Here is a 12,780-nt window from a genome sequence, read left to right on the forward strand (position 1 = left end):
ACGGCAGTCACAGACACATTTAGATCCCTCCATCTGACCCAGTACACACTAACGGCCCCCTGGCTTCTTTACCAGCTGAATATATTATGGAGATTCGGGGGAGATCTCCCACCCACCCTTCGGATTGCAGAACATAATCGGCCATGCCGCCAATCGAACAGGCTAATGACAATCTGCTCACACACTCATGTGCACAAATGATGGACACACATTTAGATACAAACCCAGACAGACAAATCTTACATTTTAAATAGTCTAGGCCATTCGTGACCATGTCTGATTATGGTTTTCAAAAATGGCTTCCTTGCATGACTCATGGAGTTTGTTTTTCCATTCAGTGCATTACATCACTTGTAATTCAGACTGCCACATACACAATTGTAGGGGAATAAAAATATAAATAAATATCTAATTAATATATATATATATATATTATAATATATTTTTTAATTTCAACTTTAACTTCAACTTTAGTTATGTCCCCCAAGGGGCAATTGGTTTTACGGCAAAATATACGGACAGACATTTTCTGTCTTGACATACACAAGTGAAGTGGGGCAACATACATGAGAACGTTTACCAGTTTCATGCTGAACACATAATGTTCTCTCTTTAATATATAATACAACCCGAATTCCGTAAATGTTGGGACGTTTTTTAAATTTGAATAAAATGAAAACTAAAAGACTTTCAAATCACATGAGCCAATATTTTATTCACAATAGAACATAGATAACATAACAAATGTTTAAACGGAGAAAGTTTACAATTTTATACACAAAATGAGCTTATTTCAAATTTGATGCCTGCTACAGGTCTCAAAATAGTTGGGACGGGGGCATGTTTACCATGGTGTAACATCTCCTCTTCTTTTCAAAACAGTTTGAAGACATCTGGGCATCGAGGTTATGAGTTTCTGGAGTTTTGGTGTTGGAATTTGGTCCCATTCTTGCCTGATATAGATTTCCAGCTGCTGAAGAGTTTGTGGTCATCTTTCGTTTAATGATGCGCCAAACGTTCTCTATAGGTGAAAGATCTGGACTGCAGGCAGGCCAATTCAGCACGAGACTCTTCTACGACAAAGCCATGCTGTTGTAATAGCTGCAGTATGTGGTTTTGCATTGTTCTGCTGAAATACACAAGGCCTTCCCTGAAATAGACGTCGTCTGGAGGGGAGCATATGTTGCTCTAAAACCTTTATATACCTTTCAGTATTCATAGTGCCTTCCGAAACATGCAAGCTGCCCATACCGTATACACTTATGCACCCCCATACCATCAGAGATGCTGGCTTTTGAACTGAATGCTGATAACTCGCTGGAAGGTCTCCCTCCTCTTTAGCCCAGAGGACACGGCGTCCGTGATTTCCAACAAGAATGTCAAATTTGGACTCATCTGACCATAGAACACTTTTCCACTTTGAAACAGTCCATTTTAAATGACCCTTGGCCCACAGGACACGACGGCGCTTCTGGACCATGTTCACATATGGTTTCCTTTTTGCATGATAGAGATTTAGTTGGCATCTGCAGATGGCACGGCGGATTGTGTTTACCGACAGTGGTTTCTGGAAGTATTCCTGGGTCCATTTAGTAATGTCATTGACACAATAATGCCGATGAGTGATGCAGTGTCGTTTGAGGGCCCGAAGACCATGGGCATCAGATAAAGGTCTTCAGCCTTGTCCCTTACGCACAGAGATTTCTCCAGTTTCTCTGAGTCCTTTGATGATGTTATGCACTGTAGATGATACGATTTGCAAAGCCTTTGCAATTTGACGTTGAGGAACATTGTTTTCCAGAATCTTTTTACGCACTCTTTCACAGATTGGAGATCTTTACTTCTGAGATACTCTGCCTCTCTAAGACATCCCTTTTATAGCTAATCATGTTACAGACCTGATATCAATTAACTTAATTAATTGCTAGATGTTCTCCCAGCTGGATCTTTTAAAAATTCTTGCTTTTTCAGCCATTTGCTGGCCCCGTGCCAACTTCTTTGAGACCTGTAGCAGGCATCAAATTTAAAATGTTCTCATTTAGTGGATAAAAGTGTAAAATTTCTCCATTTAAACATTTGTTATGCTATCTATGTTCTGTTGTGAATAAAACATCTGCCTTGATTCTGAAGTGCACATTCAATGGACACTTTACTATCCCATGAGGCCACAGGAGAGGATTTATGAATAGAAGTAAAGTGACGTAATAGACGCTGGTAGGTCACGTGACAGTAGCAACATGGCGGATGTAGTAGGCCTGCATCCAAATATCATAAATACTACCCATATTCAAACTATATAGAACATACTTTATTTAACGGTCGCAAAGTAAGTTCAAATTCAAATGTAATACCTAATCAGACTTCAGACACAGGCACTCAACATAAGTTTTAACTTACAGCTGAAGCAAGCGTTCCCTGATTGAGTGCTTGTATTTCCGACTACAATTGACAATTCAGAACCTAAATCAACATCATTGTCAATAAGCAACACGATAATTCAAGTCACTCATTTGTCATTAGGTTCAGTTTATACTGTGCAAATAATATTGGTGGGATAGAATATGATTGAAGCTGTGGTACTTTTTGGCATCTCTACTCAGTGACGCACCTGATTGTAAACTGTTGACACACTTGGTTTATTCTTAGCTGCTCTGAGAGGCTGGAAATATCTTGAACGTCTCTTGGCATGAAGTCAAATGGGACTGAAGTAGTGTGTTCCGAGGAAGAGATCGGTGGTTTTCACCCAGAGCTTTGAAAGCATTCCGAGAAAGAGGAAGATAGAGCAGCCCACAGCAGCCATGAAAGCCATACGATTCTGCCAAAGAGAACATGTTTTCCACGGAGAATTATGTCTCCACGTGATTCCGGAAAGCAGTATCCACTGTATCCACCATTAATCACTCAATCAGAGCAAATTACTTAGAGTGGAAAGAGAAGCAGACAGACTGAACTGGGGCATTGCAACCCTGTAAACCTCTGAGCCTTGTGGTCATCCTTCAATAATGATGTGAAATTTCAGCTTGTACCACAACAGTACTTTGGTGGTGATTGGGTTGGGGTTCTTTGAGGGGTTTAATCTCTATATGCCATAGAGATTAAAAGAGAAAGACTGACTACAATATACACTGCACATTGGAGTTGCGTGCCTTATAATGTACAAAATGGACACATTTTAATCTCTTAATACACATTTTTGAAATCTTTCATTAAACTAAAGCGACTTCCTCTTCTTCTGAAACTTAGGCCACATGGGTTATTGCATAATTTCAGCCAATGAAATAGCTACTTAGCCATTGTTTTACATTAAGATACAATTACTCTATTATCGCAGCCACTCTTCATGATCCATCAATTTTTAATTGATAAAATCAAAATTGAGGATATTTTATTGTGGTGGACAGCAGTTCATGTGGCTGGGTAAGAGTTAAGTCTTACGCTGTTCCTGCAGGGGTGACGCGTGATAGGCGATGTGGTGCTGTTTCCCATCACTCCCCTATCACTTAGAGAAAGCACACATAAACACATACGCCACTTCACAGCCGGTCTGGAGCAAGATACAGAGTCCTGGGGAAAATATTCTTCATACCCTGCCGGGTAGCTAGCGGCAGGCACCATGTTCACTGTTAACATCTCGTCTTCCTTGCCAATGTTAAAAGCCAATGTAGAGAGACGAGGTAGGACAAGCATTTCGCTCATGAACAGGTACAGTAGGTCCAGGTAATGGTTTGAGTGAGTGACTGCTTGCATTTGATAACTGCTTTATTTTGTTGTGTACAAGGATGCCATGTACAGATTTGCAATAGCAAAGTATTTGTGATTCAGTTCTTTCATTTGCTCTGGTACTATTTTAATAAAAGTTGAATTTTAAATAAAAGCCTAGTACTAATCTCACAGCAGATCTTTTCAGCATATATTCAATTAATTTTTCACTAGACCTAATAAGTGTTTGACCTAGGCATTAAAAGTAATTGCCTTAAATTAATGAAATGAACAAAATTATTTTCATATACCTCTGTTTTCATTCATTTTAATACTTTTGATTATCATTTAATGAAACTAATCTTAATGTTTAATCAACAAAGCATTTGGTATCAGGGTTGTGTGCCATTCAGAAATGAAATGAATTTAATTTGAGGTACAAAACAGGATGTAGAATTGCAATTTGAATTTAAATGTGAGGAAGTAGAATTAAAACGAATTAAAACTCAAAAGAAATTGATGAGAATAGCCTGAAAAGCAATGTTTGTCAAGAGCTAATGTTGGCTTGAGAAAGTTTGTTTGAAAAAAGCTTAAAGGTTTATAGGCCTGATGAAAGAACTATGTCTTTGAGTCATTACATCATGTCTGTTTACATAAAGAAGGAGTCCCAGCTAGTAGGCTATATCACATGTGAGGATGCTGCAGGTGGCGGATCATTCATAGCCTTTTCTCGCAGCAGCTGTAATAATTAAACTTATCTTTGTGATGGCGGATTGTATGGTACGACAAATTAACATTAGTGATTAGACTGTACAGATATTGAAATCTACAGGTAACGCTAATACACACTAAATGCTGATGTTGTTAACATTAACAATTTGAGAACAAAGTATAACAATATTAATAATTTGCACCGTTTGATGTGATATGAGCTAAGCGACCACTAGATTTAATCACCATTGGTAGCACGATTTATTGTAATACTTTTTTTTCCTCAGTTAGTCAGAGCAAAAGTAGTAGATGTGTTACTTACTTGTTCAGATGACATTTTCTGGTGAAAATTCTTATTTTGGTTATACTTCCAAGACTACAATCTATGATTCAAAAGTACAGTATCCACCGGTGCGGTGACTGACAGCCACTTATTCTCCTCAAAGCCTTAGATTAATCCGTGTTGAGGAGCCGTGGCGATGCACAACCCACGTAAAGATAATAATTATGCAAATAACTGCAATTGCAGGTTTCGAACAGAGATGGCGACAAAGAGGCAGAACTTGCGGACTGCAGCTTTAATTTCCCAGAACCCATTGTTTGTTGAATATCTTTGACTTGCAATTAAGTTCCTCTTCTTGTCACTTGAATTTACACATAAAGTTTAATTCAACTTCTTGAACTAAAAAGAAGCAAATTTTTCAATCCTTAATTATACACAACCCTGTCTGGTGTATCTATAGAGTTTTAACAGGTTAATCAACCACAGTTGTTTGGCATACATGTTCAAAATGAGTGTGTGTGAGCTTTTACAATTTGTCAACTTAGAGCAGGATAGACTGCAAAAGAGAGGAACTAATAAATAATGTTGTTTACAAGAGACCCATTAGAGCGACAGAAAACAGGGAACTATTGTTCAGGTCATGGTTTTACTGTGTGTCATGTAATAAACAAAGGTTAAAAAGATGATTAAAAAAACTGTTTACCACTTGCATTAAATTTATGGACATAAGGTTCTCAGTAAATTGACTCCAGTACACCAGTAGATCACACAAAGTACCCATAGTCAGTTTGTGTAATTCATATATGGACCAAACCTTTCCTAAAAGCACAACTTGTCCGGTCACATAAAAGTGCTGTTTTCAGTGTCATAAAGCTGCACCATGGGCAATCGAGATGGAACGGCTCATGTCGAGAGCTAACTGAGTTCTGTGGTAGTGCAGAATTCTAATGAGAAGCATGCGTACTGCCCTGCTGAAAGCAGGGAGCTGTCACTACAAATGTTGATGTGTGTTGCATTTTTGGGAACTGGTTTTGGGGTTATTCTGCAGTACATGCGGAAAGGGTTTTTGACGGCCTCTGAATGTAGCCGAGTCTCGCTGGTGTGCCAGCTCTGGGCAGTCTGGAATGCCTCTCTGCCTGCAGATGAATCACGGCTGCTAAAACAGTACCGCAGTCCTGCACAAGGCAGGAATGAGCTCAATGTGTGAATGCGTTTTGTGCCTGTGTGGGAAAGTGTGTTAGTTATCGGTGTGTATGTGTTAGCGCTCATTTCTGGAACAAATCTGGAACACTTGTTGTTTAGCTTTGTTGTGGATGAAAGTTTGCCAGTCTCCTCTAGTCGTGACTGGAGCTTTGTGTTTTCTCATGGATCTGTTCTTCTCGATTTCCTCTCTCTGTTAATGACAGGAGGAAGACGAAATGCAAAATAATAATTTACCTTCTGGCTAGACTGAAACATTATTATTGTTCCTTTACCCTATGAATTGTTATTTTTTCTTGATGCAGTCTGGGATAAATGAAGCTTTGTGAAGATTTCTGAAACCCATCCCATTCTCAAATGTCTTAATGTGGTTGTTCCACTATATATATATGTAGTGGAACAACCACATTAATATATATATATTGAACATATGTCTGTCTTTTGTCCCCTCCCTGCTGCTGGGGTGATACAAGTCCATCCTGATCCTTGACACTGTCGTTCTGCTTGGCAGGGAGCCGCGGAAGATTCTGCTACACAAGGGTTCCACAGGTTTGGGATTCAACATTGTGGGCGGGGAGGACGGAGAGGGCATCTTCGTGTCTTTCATCTTGGCAGGAGGGCCAGCCGACCTGAGCGGAGAGCTGAGGAGAGGAGACCGCATCCTGTCGGTCAGTAACTGTCCGTGACACTCAAGTAGAAATAGTAAGGATTAACAGCATTAAAATATGTAGTACCATTCAAAAGTTTGGGGTCAGTAATATTCAATACTTTTTTATGTTTTTGAAAGAAGTCTTATGCTCACCAAGGTTGCATTTATTTGATAAAAAATACATATTGTGAAATATTATTACAATTTTAAATAACTGTTTTTTATTTGAATATATTTTCAAATGTAATTCATTCCTGAGATGGCTGAATTTTCAGCATCATTACTCCAGTCTTCAGTCACATGACCCTTCAAAAATCATTCTAATAGGCTGATTGGGTTCTCAAGAAACATTTCTTCTTATTATATCAGTGTTGAAAACAGTTTGCTGCTGCTTAATATTTTTGTGAAAACCTAAAAAATTCTTTTTTTCAGGATTCTTTGATGGATAGAAAGTTTAAAAGACAAACATTTATTTGAAATAGAAATCTTTTGTAACATAATAAATGTCTTTACTGTCACTTTGGATCAATATAATGCATCCTTGCTGAATAAAAATATAAATTTCTTAAAAAAAAAAAAGATTTTTCTAACCCATCTTTTGAACGATATAGTCTATATTAAATGGAATGGAATTTTTCATGATTTATAATACACTCTTTAAATTGGTATGAAGTCTTAGAGCTGAGATTACATCATGTGGTTTGCGTGAGTGTGTGGTGTGTGGGGGTTGTTGCTTTAATCTGTTACCATGGTATCGTCCCAGGTGAATGGTGTAAACCTGCGCAATGCTACCCATGAGCAGGCGGCTGCTGCACTGAAGAGGGCTGGACAGACGGTGACCATCATTGCCCAGTACAGACCAGAAGGTAGCGTGGCTCTTTCAGAGTGTATCCATGATGTTTGTCACTGCAAATGAAACAATGAATGAGATTAACATTGAGAATAGATTTGAGCTGTTGCATTCAAGTTAGCTTTTTGTAGGGTCTTATTTATTGCTTTAAGAGCAATAAGTAAATAAATTAAAATAGATAAAAACTGTTGCTAAGAAAAGATCACCTTTCTACTGTTATGTGGAATTATTGCATCAAGACCCCAAACTGCTCTCGCTTTCTTCACACACCCATGTGTTGTGCCTGTTGTGTCTTGCCTGCTTCTGTAATCACTCCATCACAGTAGCATATTACTGTATATCCCTTTAAGAAAGGTAAACTTAGCCTCACCTAGCTTTATGAGAGAATCCTTATTTACAAATGAGGACATTCAGTAACTGATAGTTGTTTAGCTTTTGTAGAATTAAGGGGGGCAAATACTATGCATGGAGAAGCAGCCCGACTGCAACTGTAGTTTCGGTTTTTGGTTTGAATCTTTTTAAAGAATCACTTGAACCGGTTCGCAATACCAATGTCAACAGTTCAGTGCAGCAAATAATAGCCTGCGTCTCAATGTGCATACTATCCATCCTAAAAAGTATGTGACATTAGTAATATTCAATACTATTTAGGGCGGATAGGGTAGATAGTATGCACATTGAGATGCAGGGTCGGTTAGGTTCTAGATGAATCATGGCTGTAACAAACTGAACTGGGACTCGTGAAATTACAATAAACTTATTTATTAGCGGAACTAATCGGAAAGGGGTCTAAGTACGGCTTAATCTGAACGTTTAGATCATGTAATGTGTCTCAACGTGTATCAGGGACCATGCGATGGCGTTAAAGAATCACTGAATCCGGTTCTTTGAAGCGAATGTTCAAAAGAACCGATTCGCATAAATGAGTCTGACTTCCCAACAAAAGTTCACTCGGTGAATGAAAGCACTGGGATGAAACTGTGCCAGAAGTGGGAGGGATCAACCTGAGAGGAAAAAAAGGGGGAGAAGGAACTGAATGGACTAAAAACCACAGAGTGGAGGAAGCGCTTGACTTTACTCTTTGAAAGCTTGTTTTTTGGCGCAGGGTTAGCTTTCATCTGCCGGATCTTTATGAAAGTCTTTCTGACCGGAGATATGGAATAAGCGCGCGATGGTCGCGTGAGCGGGGCGGATTGAAATCCCGCGTCTCGAGCGCGAATGAGACTCATTTTTAAAGAAGAAGGTGCCGCTGCTGGAATGGGAGGAGCAAAGCAGGACAGACTGAAACATTTCCATTAAACTCTTTACTATTTATTTACCTTTCGTGTCGATTTTAAACTAAAGAAAACGGCCTTTTCCTCCTTACGCCGCTGTGCAGTATTCACTAGTTCATTCTCTTTTGTTTGACTAGTTTTATTCTCTTACCTAAAATGTTTTTTCGAGTGAGTTGGACAACGAGAGGTTGACCTGAACACAGTGCTTTAGCCGCCGCCGGGTAAGATCACCTCATATTCATTAAGCATTTACAGGACAGATCTGTATAAAGTAGGTGAAAACTATCAATGGGATGTAAATCTACGTTAAATTGTCAATGTAATTGCTTTATATCATCTCCTTTTAATACGCTGCTCTAAAAAGTAAACCGTCGCTGTTCACAATGGATTTCTAGTAGCTCAACTTGTTCAACCAAGTGTAGTGCGTTAAAAGATTAATGAAAATCATGAAAACCATTTTAACAACTTATCAAGCTGCTCAGCCGTTGGGCTGACGTCATAAATATTGTTTCTAGCCTAGTATGTTTTGTCAGTGACTTGTTTGTGTTGCTGCGCGACACAGGTAAACTGTGTGCTCGAAGATTTCGTGAGAAATGTTTTATTTTGAAGCCATAAAAACACGACAAAAGATATTTAGTGCTTCATATGGGACATTATCATAAGCAAAATTGTGATTTTATTTTGTATAAAGGGTAAGGTAGTTCACCTTTGAACTGACCTTAAGTTCCGTCAAAATGATCCGGGATATTTTGCACTTTGAGGCCTGACGCTTCGCCGTCATGTTTGTTTAATGCTTTATTATATAGAGCTTCCTGCAGAGCTCAGGACAGGTGCAGGGAAGGGCTCATTCAGGAAGTCAGTTTTCCTAAAAAATCTTTAACATTACTGTCATTTTGTAGTTCATTGGAAACTACAACACGATAACTTTGTGAAATAGTCTTTCTTTATAATAAATTGTTGCTGCTTCTGCTTATGATTTGACAATGTCAAATAATTTCCCTAGACCTGGAATAGATGTGTCAAAGATGGTGTTAACTAGCTGTAAACGGAAGACGTGGATATATTTGACTGGCAAGGAGGATAGAAAATCAATTATAGTCCTTGACAAGATTTGAAGTGCACTAACAGTCATTTTAACTTGTAAAATGTAGTATGTCAATGCATAGTTCATTCTCTGGTGTGTATGTCAGCAATGACAGGAATGTTGCAGTGTAAGTTATCTGTTTCAGCACGCTCTCCCCCATATTCCTCCTTAGTCAGACGCTCCTGGAGTATAAATGGACTGCCTCTCCCTCCCAAGGGCCCTTACGTCTACATAGAAATAGAAGTGACACATTAATTTGTGCGAGAATAGCTCATTGAATTAGGTGGGAACCAGCAGTATGAGAGAAATTATGGCTTCTTACTTGAATGTGTGTGTGTAAGAAAGGGACAGTCTATTTGTAGACTGGCTTCTGTTAAAATTTGAACTCCTCATGTCATACATTAACTTAAGGGGCAGTGATTGAACTTGAACTGTGAAGTGTTTATGTCCAGCATGGAGAAATGTTCACAACACATTCTTTTATTTGTCCTTGCATTCCACATTTACACTTAAATGACATGTTATATTTTTTAAAGTCTGTGTTAAAAGGAATATCTGTGTTCTAAATGCATGTTATTGATCTTATTCTAAATGATTCATCCATGCATGTGTTTAATTTTTTTAACCTTTTTTAAAAAATAATAAAATTAATGTCATAACTTGATCTTACAATGAAATGGCAGATTTCTACAATTATTTCGTCCACGTACAAAAATTTTGTCCACATATTTCGTCTTTTTTTTCCGTCATTGGCCGATATATGTTCGTTTTTTAATGTTATCACTATTGGCGATATAGCCAATAAATAATGGATGATTTCCTTCAGCTGAGGCACTTCAGATGTGCAGTTTGCTATGATGGTTTTGAATTGCTTGAAATATGATTGGAATCACTTTGAAAAGAGAATACAGTTAAATGCAAGATGTGCAGCTCAAATCTGTCACAGACTACATAAAATTATAATGAGATCTATACTGTAAAAGAATGTTGTGAATTCTTTGTGTGCCCGTGTTTCAGCGCGCTGTTATGGGATAAGCGCATCCACAAGTTAAACCTTCATCATGACTAGCACAGTCAAGTTCACTTGTGCACTCGCAGCCTTTTTTGCAATTATAAGTTGTAATATTATGTTTTTGTATGTGTATATATATCATATAGGATGCATTTGGTTAAGTTAAAGCGGTAGTTAGCTTCAGTGCACACAGCTCAAACAGCAATCCACAACATTAATAACTATGATTGAGACTGTCATATAACATTGTAATGAGAACTCTATTGTGAATTCTTTTGGTTTAGTTACCTATTTGCAATGTGTCAGAATCCACAACAGGAGTTACACAATTTGACAAGCATGTAACTTAGTTCATTTGCGTCTTTTTGTGCAGATATAAGTTGTAATTTTCTGATTATGTTGCTTAAATATCTGATTAATCTCATATAAGATGTGTTTTGTTGAGTTAATTAACCCACTAGCAAAGCGCTTAAGTTTTACTCTTCAGCTTCAGCATGTGCACATTGATGCATTATTAATAATAACTAGCACATTTATTTTTTTCATTATTCTCATCAACAATATGCTTTAATTAAAACCAGTTAATTATTGTCCATTCCTAGGCTATTCCATTTATTTATTCATTGGCACATGCATTTTGATTCTTTATACTTGTTGTGCAATGAATTATTTAGGCATTATTTTATTTCTTTGTTGGGAAATAGATTTTTTTTCCCAGTTTTTTGGTCATATTGCCCAACCCTCTAATATCATATCTTATCATACCATATATCATAACTTATCAAACTTTTCATATCAGTGCATCCCTATGGAAGACACAAATTTGTAATATACATAGTATTGTTGTCAAAATGTTAAAAATGTGATGATACCAGCATTTCTGCCTAGCATTTTGACTGCGTTTGAGCATATTCTTAAACACCTCTGATTGGCCATTGTGTTCACACGCTCAACAGATATGTCTGTGATTGGCTACAATGATCAACGCTTCAAAAACATGTTGTAGATAGACATCTTTGACGCTCTTCACTGAGCGCTTACACAGATAACACACAGGAGCGTTTAAAAACAGGCATCTATCAGTGGATCCCCAATATATCTGCTTTCAAACACCTGCGTGTGTATCTGTGTAAGCGCTTGATTAAGACAATCACAGACATAACATCTGTTGAGTGCGTGAACACAGTGGCCAATCAGATGTTTAAGAATCTGCTCAACAGCGCTCAAAATGCTAGTATTGTCACATTTTTAAAATTTCAGTACCGACTTGGTACCGAAGTCTGTACTTTTGACAACCCTAATACATAGCTTATAATAAACAACCAGTTAAGGTTTTTGATTTTAGCCTGTCAGACAATAAAACTTACAATAAAGGAGGGACCAAAACCATAAGTAGAATATCATAGAAGCATGGGGTTGGGCTCGTTTGACTCGCTAAGCAAATATCCAGAACACCCTAGCAACTGCATATCAATGCATTTAAAGAACACTCTGAGCATCTTAGCAACCGTATAGTGTTTGCGATTTTGCAAATCCATTTGTCCTTCCTGTGAGAAGTATCACTTGGAGTATGTCACCAATAGAGTGAGGCATCAGTTTACTGTTGGGGATTTGTCACGTCACGCTACGCCACATCCAGTGTAGACCGCATCACTGATTATAATGGGTTCTATTGTCTTTTGTCACGTCGCATCACGCCGCTTGCATCCGGTGTAGACACGGTGTTATATTTCCATGTAGAAAAAACAAAACAAAAAATATTGAAAAATAATACCTTGGTTTAAAAAAAAATCTGGACACCAAAATAAGAAAAAAAAAGGCACTCAGTCTCCAGTTCTGTGAAACATTCACAACATTTGCACTCTTTTTAATGTTTTTTGGCCTGATAATATCCTAGTTGGAGACAGTTTACTTTTTTTTTTTTTTTTTTTGGACTAATTTTAATATAAATGCATAGTTGTATTTTTATTTATCTTTTTTTAGGGATGTACATTATATCTGTGCCATATTGACTACTG

At 37.8% G+C, this 12,780-nt stretch overlaps 1 protein-coding gene across 15 annotated transcripts in view; it reads left to right on the forward strand.

Moving 5' to 3' along the window:
• The window catches only part of dlg3 (discs, large homolog 3 (Drosophila)), a 97,121-nt gene that overhangs the window by 68,653 nt on the left and 15,688 nt on the right, over positions 1–12,780 (forward strand). For all 15 annotated transcript variants that reach the window (XM_051859742.1, XM_051859752.1, XM_051859753.1 and 12 more), the window contains 2 exons: positions 6,405–6,561; positions 7,306–7,408. In XM_051859742.1, coding sequence (XP_051715702.1) covers positions 6,405–6,561; positions 7,306–7,408 — 260 coding nt within the window. The remainder of the gene's footprint in view (positions 1–6,404; positions 6,562–7,305; positions 7,409–12,780) is intronic.

Source organism: Ctenopharyngodon idella, chromosome 14, assembly GCF_019924925.1.
Source record: "Ctenopharyngodon idella isolate HZGC_01 chromosome 14, HZGC01, whole genome shotgun sequence".
Lineage (NCBI taxonomy): Eukaryota > Metazoa > Chordata > Actinopteri > Cypriniformes > Xenocyprididae > Ctenopharyngodon > Ctenopharyngodon idella.